We start from the raw sequence: 15,992 nt of genomic DNA on the forward strand, positions 1-15,992 counted from the left end.
ATTTTGGAAACTTGGAAAGTTTTTAACTTGTTTTTAATATTTTAAAAATATATTTTAAAAATAATTTTTACATTTAATACTTTATTTTTAATCATTCTATATATTTATATAATTATTTTTTAAAATAGCCCTTAGAAAACATCTAAAAGATGTTTTCCTGAAAATACCTTACTTTTTGTTTTTAAAAATAGAAAATAAAAAATAATCTTCTAATTTTCAAGCATGGTTTCATGTTTTGTTTTTTCTTAGGAAATAGAAAACTGTTCTTGTAAATAAATACCAAATACTCTTATCAACTATTTTTCAAACAAAGTCATGTTTAGAAAACAATTTTCTCCATTTATTACTACTTGGTTATCTACAATGTAATTTTTTTTTTTTAAATATTCTCAATATTTTCAATTATTATTCAAAAATACCCTAAAAATAGAAAAATGATATCAAAATTTTATTTCCATGAAAAGGGAAATAGAAAATAGGGAAGCATGTCCATGCATGATAAATCAAGACATATTTGACAATTCTTTTTTTACTATTTAATTTTTTTCTAGTTATTAAAGTAAAAAATATTCTCATTTTTTAAAAAAAGTTGTGGATTATGGATGTTTAGTCAATGGAGACGAGTTGAGAAATGTTTGAAAATTAAAATTTTAAATTATTCTCTACTATGAAATAAAAACTTTTTTTGATAGATATATTTTTTTCATGAGAGTATTTCATTAAAAGCTACTATTTCCAATATATATATATATATATATGTTGTATGTATTGTTAATCCATATTCTCATAGTAAATCAAACTTTTTTGGGGTTGGCGTTGGCCCACTTTTATTCTCTTTCCCAATTTTCTTTCCGCATTCCCGATAGACGCGGTTTCCTTTCCCCTATCGGTGTGGGCTTCCTATTGTTTCCACTGCCAGGGTCTCAGCTTCTTGAATGGATCCCAGCCCTTTCCCTGAAGCTTCCATAAAGATAATCTAGAAGTTGAATTCTTCTCTTTCCCTGTTGACCACTGACTTGGAGAGGACTTCTTCATGGTTTTTCTTATAATTCCGTGATTCCGTCGTTGGAATTATCACTATCAACTGAACCCCATTTTCTTCACAGCTTAACCTGCCAAGATTCGTCTCTAATCGGGAGATCGATGGCTGCAGCATCTTCTTCTTGTCAAGGGAGTTACGATGTTTTCTTGAATTTTAGGGGAAAAGACACCCGCAACGGCTTCACCACTCACCTTTATGAAGCCCTGTGCAATAAAGAAATCCGGACTTTCATGGATGCCGACAAGATTGTCAAAGGCGAGGAAATATCGGCATCACTTGTTACAGCAATGGACAAGTCCATGCTTTGCATTGTTGTTTTGTCCAAAAACTATGCTTCTTCCACATGGTGTTTGGACGAGCTTGTTCAGATCCTCAAGTGCAAAAATGCCAAGAAACAAACAGTTTTGCCCATCTTCTACAACGTAAATCCTTCTGATGTACGAGAACAGAAAGGGAGTTTTGCAAAAGCCTTCGCTAAACTTGAAGAGAAGTTCAAGGAGAAGATGGAGAGGGTGCACATATGGAAGTAGGCTCTCACTGAAGTCGCTAACATATCTGGCTGGGATGCCAGAAACAGGTAATCTCTCAATGTTGATGACCAATGCTTCTTACTTTACAGTGTCTTTCATAACGAGGGAATGTTTTTAATTTTTTTAACACTCTTTTAAAAAAGAATCCAAATATTAAAAAGATTAATAATACTTATTAAAATTATTGTCAAATACATTCTAAATACTTTATTTTTAATTATTTTCTAAAAAATTACTTTAGATGATTTATTTGTCTAAAAAATAATTTATGAAAATAAATATTTGGGCAAAATGTCAAAATAATTTTTACTTTGAAAAATGGAAGCTCTAATATAGAAGGATATTTCCTCCTTTTCTTTTCTTCTACATATATTGATATCTTCGAGAAAGATATTTTTTTCTTTCAAAGTTAATAAATAAAAAAATTATTGATGGAGGGTTATTTATCAACGAGGATCATTTTAATATATATATATATTGATGTAGGAATTAGTTTTTGGGACAATTATGTTTATCAGCCTCCAATTCTATGAAATTGAGGTAAAGTTTACTTAATGTTGCATGTTTCATTCCACATCTTTAAATAATTATTTTGAAGGATTTTTTACTTATTAACCATATAAAAAAATTAATTTTTAATAATTATTATAACTACTATTATTATTGTTGTTCTTGTTGTTATTGTGGATGGATCATCCTATCTTAATCCCTAATTACTCAAACCTATTTCCATCTCATTTTGAAAAATTAGTAGATAAATGAGGCTAGTTTGAAGGGCCCTTACCTAACCCTATTTAATTTTTTTACTAACATTATATTTTCCACAAATTTATAAAGTTTTGTATGATCTAACTTATACCATTTTAATATCATTTTCAATGATGGTCAATGTCAGTTGGGAGTGGAGTAATTTTTTTAACAGGATTTATTCTCATAAATATTACCGAATGATTTTTTAATATTATAAATAACTTTTCAAAATTTTAAAAGTGTTTTTTTAAATTATATCAAGTAACTATTTTTCTTTCAAAAATACATGTTTGATTAAAAATATTTTTTAAAAAACACTGATAAACGAACTCATAGTTATCATTTTTGTGATTGGATTTATTTATTGATCTTTGCCTTAGAATATGTTTCTTTTTCAAATGTGGCAGACACGAGCCTACGCTTATCAAGGAAATTATTCAATACATTTACAGGTAAAAGAGCGAATTTCGATGCCCAATATTTCTATTTTACCAAGTATTGAGGAAAGGAGTGAATTCTCACTTACGAGCAAAAGGAAAATCAATCAAGCCAAAGAAATAGACATCAAGGAGTCAAGAGATGCCATGGTAGTATGTTCTTTCTTAGACATAATGGATCCCGATATTTCTACTTCATTGACTATTGGGCAAAGGAGCAAAGTCCCGCAAAATTGAGGAAATGAAAGAAACAAAAATCACTCACACTTCCCACTCAAGTTTCCTAAATCTTCTTTCCCCTCCCATTGACCTAGACGTTTTCTTGCTTCTCTCTTTACCTCCCTCTTCACCTCCTTCTTCACCTCCCTCTTCGCCTCTTAATCCTTGGATACATTGGCATTGAACACAAGCCCTTCAACATGGAAAGATGACCATTTGCCTAAAGGAATTATGTTTCATTAATCTACACATATACATTGTGTATATGGTGAGTTTGTCTCCTTAGAAATGAAATATTGAATTATTCATGCATATATATATATATATATATAAATTTAATAAATTAATTAATATTAATTATCTTATTTTCTTCATATCTTTTATATAATAATTAAATACAAAAGAAATATAAACTTGTAAATAAATTTATGGACATTTTTAACCAATAAAAAAAATAATACCAACACATATATCATAATTTCTTTTATATCTTTAAATATACATATATAGTTTTTTTAATAAAATAATTTTAATATGTGTATTATTACTTATTTTATTATTATTATTTTAGTTTTCTTTTTATATTTATATGAGTTTTAATTAATTTCTACCCTATCGATATTTTTTTAGAATTTTTGTTTGATATTTTTTATTCGATATTTGCTAATCTTTATGCAAAATCCAACCACCTTTTTTATATATATATTTTGATCCTTGGGCCTAGGTGATGTTCTCAGTCTAAGATTTCAAGCATGAGAAGATCAAGAAAGACAATCCTTGTAAGAATTATTTATAATCACATCTCTAATCAATTTATAGGTTGCTATTTTTTAAAAATTCGGTAAAGAAGATTTAGAAAAGTGTCTTAGATAATTTTTGCTTTTATTTTTTTTTATTTAACTAAAAGTAACTTATTAATATCAACTAACAAAACTATATCTATTGATAACAAATTCATTTTAGTTATTTAATTTTTTTTATTTAATAAAAAAAACAAACACTACCTAATTTATTTACAAATGACTTCTTTTTTAGTTATTAGGTATTGCTCATAATGCAAAACTCTCTTTTGTGATAAAAATAAAATAAAACTTCATTTTTGAGTTGGGGGGTTGGCAGCATGGAAACACCTCATTTTTGAGTTTTGACTTGGTCAACACGGAGCTTTGCCTACACACTGGTAGAGGAGTTTTGACTTGGTCAACACAGAGCTTTGCCTACACACTGGTAGAGTAATTCTACAAGAGCTTATGATAAGAAAGAGCAAAAGTCTATCGGCTACTATTAATTTCTAATACATATAACGAAATTTTAAAAAGTTAAAAAAATGCTAAGAAAATACTTGAAATTAAAAAAATAATTATATTTAAAGATTTTAATTATTGGGTGGTAGAGAGATAATGCAAGAAGACCGAAAACGTGCTACACTTAATTTATTTAATTTGATTTTCATATTTTATTTTGTTTTTTTATAAATAGGTGAAACGACTTCTACTTCCTATTTAAAAACTTCTCTGTTACACGTAGTTTATAAAAATTATTTTTAGAGGAGATGAAAAATATTTGAAATTTTAAATTTTAAATAAAAGCAATCTTTTCATGGCTTTGGCCCACTTTTATTCCCTCTCAATTTCCTTTCCGCATTCCCAATAGACGCGGTTTCCTTACCCTTTTCGGCGTGGGTTTCCTACTGTTTCCACTGCCAGGGTCTCAGCGTTTTGAATGAATCCAACTCTTTCCCTGATGCTTCCATAAAGATGGTATAGAAGTTGAATTCTTCTCTTTCCCGTATCACTAACTCGGAGACGCCGACTTCTTCACGGTTTTTTTTATTTATAATTCCGTCGTTGGAATTATCAAATGATGAACTGAACCCCATTTTCTTCGCAGCTTGACCTGCCAAGATTCGTCTCTAATCGGGTGATCGATGTCTGCGGCATCTTCTTCTTGTCAAGGGAGTCACGATGTTTTCTTGAATTTTAGGGGAAAAGACACCCGCAACGGCTTCACTGCTCACCTCTACGAAGCCCTATGCAATAAAAAAATCCGGACTTTCATGGATGCCGACAAGATTGTCAAAGGCGAGGAAATATCGGCATCACTTGTTACAGCAATGGACAAGTCCATGTTTTGCATTGTTGTTTTGTCCAAAAACTATGCTTCTTCCACGTGGTGTTTGGACGAGCTTGTTCAGATCCTCAAGTGCAAAAATGCCAAGAAACGAACAGTTTTGCCCATCTTCTACAACGTAAATCCTTCTGATGTACGAGAACAGAAAGGGAGTTTTGCAAAAGCCTTCGCTAAACTGGAAGAGAAGTTCAAGGAGGAGATGGAGAGGGTGAAGATGTGGAAGCAGGCTCTCACTGAAGTTGCTAATGTATCTGGCTGGGATGCCAGGGACAGGTAATCTTTCTATATTGATGAGCAATTCTGCTTACTCTACCTGGTTAAATCTTTTAGTTTTAATTATTTTCTAGGCAATTGCTTTAGATGATTAATTCGTGTAAGAAAGAATTTATGAGAACGAATATTTGGGCAAAAGGTCAAAATATTTTTTACTCTAAGATATAAGCTCTAATATATAGCCAAAAAAATTTGATGGAGGGTTATCATTTTAATATTTTAATATATTTTTGGATATAGGAATTAGTTTTTGGGATAATTATGCTTATTAACCATATAAAAATATCAATTTTTTTTGTCATTTTCATTTTAGTATTTATATTTTCTTCTAATTTTTATCTTATTATTATTATTCTTGATGGATCACCCTATCTTAATCCCCAATTACTCAAGCCTAATTACATCCCATTTTGAAAAATAAATAAATAAATGGGGCTAGTTTGACGGCCCTACCTAGCCTTGTTTAAGTATTTTCATTTTTTTCAAATGCTTTTTATTTAAAAATTTTAATTATTTTAAAAATAAATATTATAAATTTTTATAATTTATTTATATGAGAAGTAATTTTTCTAATTTTATGTGTTAAGAAGGAGAAAAATTAAAAATTAAAATAATAATAATATCATTAAAAATAATAATCTTAATAAATATTCATAATAATAAAAGAAAAGTAGAAAAAAAAAAGTATTTTTGTCCTTAATTTTAGGAACCTTAGATTCTCTACAAATTTACAAAGTTTTATATCATCCACATTAGTAATACCCTTTTCCACCTTCTAAAGTACAATTTTCCCTTATTTTCCCCCCTTTTTAATATCATTTTAAATGATAAATGATCAATTAAAGTAGACATGTTTTAATTAACTTTTTAACAGTACTAGCGTGAAACCAATTTGATCCATTTTGATTAACTTAAAAGTCATTAGCACCAACATAAGGTACATTCGAGAGTATTTTTTTTACTTAAAACATTTTTAATAAAATAATTTATCAAGTGTTTTTTTAATAAATATTATAAATAAATTTTTAATATTATAAATTATTTTTAAAATTTAAAAAAGTGTTTCCTAAATTTTATCAAATATATATATATTTTTTTAAAAATACCTTTTAGATTAAAAATATTTTTTTAAAATATTATCAAACATACTTTTAATTATCACTTTTGTGATTGGAATGTGGCAGGCATGAGCCCACGCTTATCAAGGAAATTGTCCAATACATTTCTGATGGATTGATTAATAAATCTTCAAAAGACGTTGAGGCCATGCAAGGGCAGGCAAAGGAGCGAATTTCGGTGCTCAATATTCCTACTTCACCGAGTATTGTGGAAAGGGGTGAATTCCCACTTAGGAGCAAAATGAAAATCAATCGAGTAAAAGAAATAGATGCCAAGGCCATGGAAGTATATTCCCACTTAGAGATAAGTGAACCTGATGTTACCATTTCGCCTACTATTTGGGGAAAGAAGAGAAAGAGGGAAATTAAGTAAGTAAAAGAAACATAAATCAAGTATTCAAGATATGCGGAAGCGATAGTAGCAGATCACTCAAGGGGAACTGGGCAAGTGAGCCTGATATTCCCACTTCAATAAAACAACTTTAATCTGTGCTAGTACTTGTTTTATTATTATTATTTTAATTTTTTTCAATATTTTTATGATTTTTTTTTAATTTTTATTATATTGATTTTTTAGAATTTTTATATTTTTTTATTCAATACTTTTCAATATTTATGTAAATTCAACAACCTTTTTTTATATTTTGATCCTTAACCAAGATATGTATTCACTCTAAGAAGTTAGAGCATGAGATAGTAGGAAAGACATCCCTTGTTTTAAGTGGTGTTGGGATTTTTTTACTTAAATTTAAATATAACTTAATTTAACTTAACTCTAAATGCAATTTAATAGTATTAAATATTAAATTATTTATGTTATTATTTTATTTCTTTTGAGTACTAAATATTAATAATAGGGCGAATGTTGTGTTAAAATTATATTTTAGTTGTTATATATGTGTTTTAAAGCTATGAAGGTCTTTGGTCCAAAATAAAATATTTATACGAGTGGGAGTGAGCCAGTATACCTTAAACCATTGAATTAGTCAAAGTTTTACAAATTTTTTTAACTATTATCATTTCCATGTGTCTATTATTATTCCATATCTTCCAAGTGGATCTATGGTGTATTCCTATGCTTTCAACGCGGGTTTTTTCTTCGAATACCCACCCACCTAATTCGGGTTTGAGATATTTTTTTCAACTCAAAAGCCAAAACAGATTTAAAACAAATTCAAATATTGTCTTATTCTCCTACTCTATATAATTATTAAAAAAAAAATAGTTTAATTTTTTTGCCCATAGGATAATAAAAAAGAACTATTTTTCAAAAAAAAATTATGAAAATTTATAATATATATATTTATTAATATAATATGTTTCTTTTTAATCTAATTAAAATTTTTAAAAATAAAAACATAAAAAAATTAAATCGGGCACAATAATACAAGCATTAGAAATTCTCATCCTTGGCGGTGCCTCACATAAATTTTGTATTGGGACAAGAATAAGAATAGATTTAGGTAAATTGAGTTGTTGAAATATCAGATTGAATCAGACACTTGAGACCATGGAGATGGATTCAGAGTGGGTCACAAGGCAGTGCTTAGATATGAACTTATAACACAGCCCTTGACCATATACTGATGACAGGAAGATTTCCATATAGCCCAAATCCCCTTATTTGGATGGTGTTTCTTTTTCTTCATCAAGTTTCAAGCAACGAAAGGAGAAACATCATCACCATTTTCTGGAAAAATAAGAATTCAAAATGCAAAAATCCACTGATACTTTAAACCCTCTTCCAATGGATTGACCCTGATCTTGTAAGTCGTTAGAATTCAACTGCCTAAGTGAGATATGATAGAGATAGAGTCTCAATTTCTTTTCTGAAGAAACTACAACATGTCAAATGTTATCCAGTGAAATCAAAAACAAAATACAGTCTGGAATAGAAAGGAGGCTATGCACTTTCACTACAGGATTTTCAACGCACTCGGCGAACTTTCTCTTCTTGTCCAAGTCCAAGTGATTTCTGGGCATTTGCAATACCTTCAGGATCTGCAGTAACACAGATCGTTTAACAACACTTAATTGCAGCAGCAGATTGAAAAGCAAAATAACGGACAGCTAATGCAATTATGTCTTGCTATTCAGAACATTGATGGGATAAAAGGTCAAACCATGTGGCCCAGGGCTATATGGCATGAGGGGAATTCGAGAAATTCACAAACACATGTTTTATTTATGACTATATTAGCAAAGGAAGCAGAGAACTAAATAACCAGGACAATAGAATTTCAGAGAGTTCTTTATTCCAATTCCATAGTGGAATGGTGAAAATCTTGGTTATGGCACACCTTGTTTAGTTGCTGAGAAAATCAGGGAAATGTGAAGGACATTTGGAATCTAAAAGAGTGTTTTAAGATTGATATTTCTTTTCTTTTCTTTTCTTTTCTAGCTTATCAGCAATCAAACAAGTAATAAATCAAGTTAATTGAACTCACCAAAGAACTGAGTGAAAATTCGCGTGAAGAAGCTCAAGTTGCGAGAAACATTATATGCCATGGCAGGGGGAAGAGGTTTCACAATGGTGTCAATACTAAACACTCGTTGAAGAAACTGCAAGTACACAACAATACAAAATCTTAAAGTTGGATTAAAGAACGCATGCATTCAGATGCCAAGTTATCCAAACCAAAAAGAAGGGCAAGGTGTGCAGCAGAGAAAGGATAGCATGGCCAGTCCCTTTTTCACCATTCAGGTCCTTTTTTACCTATGAAAAGGAGATGAGGATTAGGGGATGTGTGTTGCATGTGATTTTATCATACTTTGTAAATGCACTGACAATAAGTTGAGCTTTGAACCTTTTGAACCAATACCATTCATGCACCATCCCATAGGTTGCAAGGGCATCTATTATTTTTCTTTTATTAAATAATGAATGAACAGTTGTGTTCAAAGTTAGTTTTCCTCCATATTCATTGCAATTACAAGAGCAATTCTATTTACCTATACCTGAGATACAAGAGTGGACAACCATAGCTCTAGTTAGTGGGCAGTTAAAATGTGTTATGAACCAAATTATTCTGTTGATTCTGCCCCTCACTACCATCCATAGACAACTTTCTAGCATGCACACAATATGTCAATAACATCAGGCCATGCTTCCCATATAATGGATCTTCATTTTGATTTTAGCTACCAGATAAGAAGCACAAATGCAATGAACTTTAAAAATGAGCTATTTTCTCTTTCTTGTCTCCTTGAACCAAGGAGAATTATATCACTAGAAACCTAAGGGCAAAACATGCTATCTCTCCCTCCCTACATAACAATTAGTAAAAACTCCATCAGCTCAGCATAAAATCCAATCCACTAAGCGCATCAATCACTAACATGAATAAGATTAGGAAAGGGATTTTTTCATTTTACCATCTCTAGAGACCAGGAACCACTTTCTAGGCTTTCAATTCAGAATGGTAACAGCCAATTCCAACCCAACAACCTTGGAAACCCATCTTGGATTAAGTCTCATTAGAAAGCCCCAATCTTCCTTGCAAGATTTGCTATGATCTTCCACTATCTTGTTGGCCACCAAGAATGCATCCAAAATCTGCTTCCCTTCGACAAATACTCCTCAGAGAAAGCAGATTCTACCATGGAGCCCATTCCTAAGACTTCTAGAGAGGACCTTAGAAATGATCTTATAGAGACTAGCTCAAAGACTAATTGATATATAATCCCCAATATTAACAGACCATTTTTTTCCATGGATCATGCTTCAAGATGCTTTGGTAGTCAGTTTGATCTTCTATTGTTTGAATTGTCATTAATAATCCATTAAATGATATCATGCTAATATATCAATTCTCACATGTATAAGAATCATGCTTTCACCCTCACAGGGCAAATAAATTGGCAAGACATGAAAACTTATTGTAATGAAGTCCAAAAAAAAACATTTTGCATACAGGTCCTAGATCTGCTAGGTAAAACTCCATTGTTCAACAACTAGTCCAGAAATTAATTTAGTCTTGGCCTACTTTCTGATATATCCAACTGAAACACCCTGTACTCCAGGATTAAGGATAGATATTGTGAAGTAGGAATTTGTGAAAGCATATATTTTGCTCATAACCTACTCGAATTCAATGAAATATAAGAACAAGAATTCCCAAAACTCATAATATTTTGCACTCTCTTTTGAATGTCAAACTGGGATATGGGTAACCTACAATTACAAAATATGATTGCAAATTCAATACTAAAACAGAAAACACAGAATTCGAAACTCAAAGAGCGTGATAACAGAAAGAAACCCCTGAACTGGGGATTCACAAAATTCATGTCACTAGCTCATAATTCCATTCAAATTCAACCAACCCAAAGCACAGCTCTCACTACTCGATATTTTTAAACTTTGAAATGGGTAGCCTTGAATCACACATCAGTTTCTTGCAATTCAATTCTAAACTGAAAAAGGGTAATCTAGAATCAAAGCCCAAAGAACCCAAAAAAAAACCCAAAGAAATTACAATTGGGAATTTTGGCAAAAGAACATCATTTGCTCATAATATATTCCAAATCAACAAACCATAGAAACATCTCTCACCACTCATACACATTTTATATTGTTTGATTCCAATTTTAATAACTCAACACTGTAGACACTGTTAAACTGGGAAATGGGTAGTCAAGGATAACAAAATCTAATCACAACTTCAATCCAGGAAAAGACCAAAAGAAACAATCGGACAGAATCCAAAATTCAAAACCCCCCAAAAAACCTAAAGAAACTACAAACTGGGTATCCACAAAAACAATTATTTGCTAACAATTCGGCCCAAAATCAACAAAATTACCGGCAGAACAACTCATAGAGATTAAGAAACGATAGAGAGACCTGAAAATTACGCTGGAAGCTGTAGCGAAGTTCAGGATCAATCTCAGAGAGGGACTGGTCGTCGTCGTCGTCCTTGTCGTTTGGGCGCGTTTTAACACTCTTCTTGCGAGGAACGTACATGGTGGAGGCAGAACCTGGCTGCTTGGTGGCCCTGAGCCTGGCGTCTTGGAACTTGTCCTCCTGCTGTTGGTCGTCGCCTCTCCATGGTGCTGATGATAACAGCTGCTTCTTCGTTTTCGACATCGCTCAGCTGTGGCTTTGAGGTCCCGTTTGTTATCAATGGATAGATAAAGCTTTCATATGTGGGTACCCATTTTGTGGATCCGACCCATCCAAGTTGGAGGTTTTTTTTTTCTTCTTCTTAATTAATAATAATTTGCTATAATTGGATTCCCGATGAAGGAAAGTGTAAGGAAAGAAAATAAAATGGGAACATAGAAAGAAAGAAAAAGTAAAGAAAAATACAAAATAAATTTAAAGTTAATAAATTATTTTTATATATTATTTAAAATTTTTTTTCTTTATTCAAATCCTATATATAAATATTAAATAATATAAAAATATATAAATTTCTTAATAATTTTAATTATATTTTATTTTCTTTCACATTTTTAATAATAAAACTAAATATGAAAAACAATAACATTTTCCTTCATATTTATTATATTTGACTTTCTTTCACATATTCGATTATGAAATTACACATGAAAAAATTATTTTCCTTTATATTTTTTTTCTTTCTCAAGCACTTTGAGAACAAAACATAACTTTAATATTTGAAATTGAATTTATTTTAGTTGCCATACTTTCTGTGGCACATAGAATTGTAATATGATTGGATGATTGATAACCTTTAATCTAAGTTTAAATCTATCTTATATTTAAAGTTCACCCGAATTCAATTTAATCAAATTAAATTTGGGTTATTAAGATTTATAATTAGGTTATAAGATTCAAAATATTTTTTAAAAAACCTTTTTACATAAATAAAATAAAATTTGAAGATAATAAAAAAACAAAAAAAATTTATATATCAGTCTAAAAATGAAAAATGTATTTCTTTGAATTATGAGTTATTATTATTATTCACATGTATACGAATTCTTATATTTTGTATACTAAACTATTATTATTTTTTATTTTTAAAAATAAAAATAATTCAAACTAGATCTTAGTATATCAATTATTTATATTTATAATTCAAAATATAAAACTTTAATTATAAACATAGTAAATAAGTTATATATTAATTAATGTTTAATTTTTTGTAACTATCATTATTTTTCAAAATAATATTCAAGTGAACCCGGGGTTGCAATTCCATACCACCCCACTTTCATATTGTTGAGAAAAAAATTTTAAGCCCAAAATATTTGAGGTTTTTAGATCCAATGTTCAATGCATCAGGGCCCAATGCGGCTCAAGCCCTTGGTTACAAAAGAGAAGGCCCAGCAAACAAACGGGAAGACCTAATTCTACGGTCCAAGGCTCAAGTTCTAGGAGCCATTGCTCACTAGGCGGCACACAAGACCCAAGTAGACCTTTTACATGAAAACTTTCTAATAGTAACTTACAGGGTGTTTGGTTTTTTTTAGATTTTAAGTTATTTATTTTTATACATTTTCATAACTTATTATAATTTTTTGGTTGAATAAAAAGAGTTAAAATATTTTATTTTTTTCTAAATAGAAAAAATAATATATTAATTTTTTATTTTATTTTTACTTTTTAATGCTTAATAAAAATAAAATATTAAAAAAAACAAATAATTTAATATTTAACATTATTAAACACTATTTAATTTTAATTTTTATTTAGAATTAAGTGAAAAAGTCAAACATCACCTTAAAGTTTGTATGAAATGGGTATTGTAAGTTCCTTTTTTTTTGTTATAATTTTATTAATTTCCTATATGGATTTAGAAATAGGGAAAAATGGTGTCTTTCCTTCTTCTTTTTTTTGTTATAATTTTATTAATTTCCTATATGGATTTAGAAATAGGGAAAAACGGTGTCTTATCGATTTTATTTTGTAGTAGAAACTAAAACTAAAATTTTAAGGAAAATTATATTAATAAATTTTAATTTATCATCATATAACTTCTCCTTGTAAACTTAGTGCCTGATTTGGAAATGTTTTTTAAAACTTATTTTTTAAAAGCTATTTTTAAGTTAAAGAATAAAAAATAGTCTTTAAAAACAAATTTTAGAAAATATGATAAAATGAACCCATATTTTTGTTTTGTTTTTAAAAATTAATGAAAACAACTTTTACTTGTTTTTTAAAAATTGTTTTATATTTTACTTTGTTTTTAAAAATTATTTTCAGGCAACAATGACCAAACAATATTAGTTTTAAAAACATTTTTTTATTTTTAAAAACAAAAAACTGTTTTTAAATTACACGACCAAACTGGCTTTGAGCTTTTTTGAGCTTAAATAAAAATTTCAATTCCAAAAAACCATAAGCAACCCTTGTTTGAAATAAATTATAATAAGTTGTTTCCTTACTTATTATAAACATAGATAATCAAAACACAAACTAATTAAATTTAAAAACATATTTTTTTCCCCAATTATTGAAGTAGGTTACAATAGAAAAATTACTAAAATAATTATTGCTTTTCAATGAAATTGAATGCCCTCAACATAGTGTTTTAACTTCTAATTTTTTTTTTAAACCCTTACAATATCATAAAATAACTTAAATTATATAATATAGTGTGTGTATTTATTAACACCTGAGTTTGGGAATGGAATGGTTTTATGATGTGCAGGTGGGGGTGGGGGAAGAGATGTTAATGCAAAGTTGAATGAAGTTGCTTGTGCTATGGAGAATACAAAGGGCATATTATTAATTTTTATAATATAGTGTGTATTTATTACTTAATTTTTATTTTAAGTATTAAGATTATTTAATCAAATTAATTTTAAATTTATTTAAAATTACCAAATTAGCATATTTATCCTCATCGAGTATAATTAGAGCAAAGAGGTTAAGTAATAATGGAAGTTATAGAGTAACAAAAGATATTATGAAGATAATTAAGGTAAACGAAGATAAAAAAGTAAAATAAGTATGTGAAGTTAAGAATAAGTTAATTATTTTTATTTATTACTTAAAATTATTTTTTATTTTAAGTTATACCATTAAGTTATTTTATTAAATATATTTAATTTATTTAATGACTTAAATTAAGTTATTAATTCACTTTAAGTTATTAAATTACTTTACTAAATACCCACTAAGAAACTCAATTAATTAGAAGTTCCATTCTCACTTCATTTATCCGTTGAAGCAATTGAAAAAGGGAGCTGAAAAAAAAAAGGGAGAAGTGAAATGATGACTTCACTTTAAATGAGAATGGGAAAGAGAAGAAGGACCACAAGACACAATGCCATCAATAAATGGTTGGGCTTAGTGGCTTACTTCATAAAGCATCTTCTCTATTTTGCAAAATAATTGATCACTTCACTTAAATAATTGGTCGTCTGCATGTTTTCACGTGGCCTGCTATTAAACCATAATAGCATCAGCTACTGCCAAGCCTAGGATTCTAAGGACCGTGATACCATAAATATAAAATATCATTTTCTTGTGTCCTATCTTGGATGGAAGACAATTTGGGCACCTGCAAAATGAAGAGAGGAACACTGCTCTTCATTCGTCTGTTTGGCTGGAGGGTACCCGGCCCCCCACTCACTTCCTTTTCAGTTTTGAAAAGGGTCATTGCTAGATTACAAAATCTATGATGAATGAGAGAGAGAAACTGTTATTTTATTTTTATTTTTGGGTTTTTGTTTTTTTGCCATTTTACAGTGAACTAACTAAGGGAGGAAAGAGAGAGAGAGGGGGGTAAAGAAAATTAAGAGAAAGAAAGACAAAAAAAGATGTTTGATGGAAGTCCCCTCAGACCAGTTCCACCAATTCGTAGCTACAGCAGCAGCTGCAGCTGTGGCTTCTTCAATAACTTCACAGTTGCAGTTGCAGCTGAGTCAGAGAAAAAAAATAGAAAAAAAATTAGAAAAATCAGAATTGAATATATATACATATATATCTACTTAAAGATTTTATTCTTCTTTAAAAAATAATAAATGACACTGACTCTAAATAAGTGATAGATAAAATAAATAAAAAATTAAATTTTGAGGAGATTGTAAGTCTTTATCTTTCAATCACAAATTACCATGGTTTTAAAAATCGGACCGGACCAGTCGGTCTGACCGGTTGGATTGCCGGCCGGTCTGACCGGTTGGACTGCCGGCCGGTCACCGTTCCGGTTCGATCCAATCACTAGACCAGATGGAGACCAAACCGAGATTGGACTGCTTGAACCGGCAGTCCAACCGGTGAACCGGACGAACCGGCCGGTTCTGAGGGAACCAGCCGGTTCAAATACTTTTTTTTTTTTTTAAAGCATCAAATGACGTCGTTTTTGTTGCTTATATAAGCAAAATTAAAACCAACAACCTCCAACCCTTCCTCCTCGAGCCGCCGTCAGCTGCGACACCCACAAGACAACAGGTTCCCCGGCAGCTGCGACGCCCACAACAGCCTCGACGGCAACCACAATGGTAGCCGCGACCCCCACAGCAGCCCTGTTGCAGCTCATGACGCCCACAAGGCCACAACAGCACTGATAGCGGC

At 30.2% G+C, this 15,992-nt stretch overlaps 3 protein-coding genes across 3 annotated transcripts; 2 read left to right on the plus strand and 1 right to left on the minus strand.

Annotated features, from left to right (window-relative positions):
- Nucleotides 1-887: 887 nt before the first annotated feature.
- On the plus strand, nt 888-3,280 carry LOC104882774 (TMV resistance protein N). The gene is made up of 2 exons (XM_019216281.2): nt 888-1,619; nt 2,730-3,280. Exon 1 carries the CDS (start codon nt 1,144-1,146, stop codon nt 1,570-1,572), a length of 429 nt encoding a protein of 142 aa, XP_019071826.1. The 5' UTR covers nt 888-1,143; the 3' UTR covers nt 1,573-1,619; nt 2,730-3,280.
- Nucleotides 3,281-4,622: 1,342 nt separating this feature from the next.
- Nucleotides 4,623-7,141, plus strand: LOC104882737 (TMV resistance protein N). Its single transcript, XM_010667008.3, has 2 exons — nt 4,623-5,381; nt 6,566-7,141. Exons 1-2 carry the CDS (start codon nt 4,906-4,908, stop codon nt 6,870-6,872), a joined length of 783 nt encoding a protein of 260 aa, XP_010665310.1. The 5' UTR covers nt 4,623-4,905; the 3' UTR covers nt 6,873-7,141.
- Nucleotides 7,142-8,227: 1,086 nt separating this feature from the next.
- On the minus strand, nt 8,228-11,725 carry LOC100249874 (uncharacterized). Its single transcript, XM_002280763.4, has 3 exons — nt 11,346-11,725; nt 8,947-9,061; nt 8,228-8,500 (listed from the first exon to the last, which is right to left on the minus strand). The coding sequence occupies exons 1-3, from the start codon at nt 11,586-11,588 to the stop codon at nt 8,427-8,429; spliced, it is 432 nt and encodes a 143-aa protein (XP_002280799.1). The 5' UTR covers nt 11,589-11,725; the 3' UTR covers nt 8,228-8,426.
- Between the last annotated feature and the right edge of the window lie 4,267 nt (nt 11,726-15,992).

Source organism: Vitis vinifera, chromosome 18 (genome assembly GCF_030704535.1).
Source record: "Vitis vinifera cultivar Pinot Noir 40024 chromosome 18, ASM3070453v1".
In the NCBI taxonomy this organism is placed as follows: Eukaryota; Viridiplantae; Streptophyta; class Magnoliopsida; order Vitales; family Vitaceae; genus Vitis; species Vitis vinifera.

What these genes read in the sequence shown, in the direction of transcription:
- LOC104882774 (XM_019216281.2), top strand. Translation starts at nt 1,144, where the DNA reads ATGGCTGCAGCATCTTCTTCTTGTCAAGGGAGTTACGATGTTTTCTTG.
- LOC104882737 (XM_010667008.3), top strand. Translation starts at nt 4,906, where the DNA reads ATGTCTGCGGCATCTTCTTCTTGTCAAGGGAGTCACGATGTTTTCTTG. An exon ending in GGCTGGGATGCCAGGGACAG is followed by an intron (nt 5,382 to 6,565) that starts GTAATCTTTCTA and finishes GGAATGTGGCAG; the next exon opens with GCATGAGCCCACGCTTATCA.
- LOC100249874 (XM_002280763.4), bottom strand. Translation starts at nt 11,588, where the DNA reads ATGTCGAAAACGAAGAAGCAGCTGTTATCATCAGCACCATGGAGAGGC. An exon ending in GCTTCCAGCGTAATTTTCAG is followed by an intron (nt 9,062 to 11,345) that starts GTCTCTCTATCG and finishes GTGTACTTGCAG; the next exon opens with TTTCTTCAACGAGTGTTTAG. An exon ending in AATTTTCACTCAGTTCTTTG is followed by an intron (nt 8,501 to 8,946) that starts GTGAGTTCAATT and finishes GTGTTACTGCAG; the next exon opens with ATCCTGAAGGTATTGCAAAT.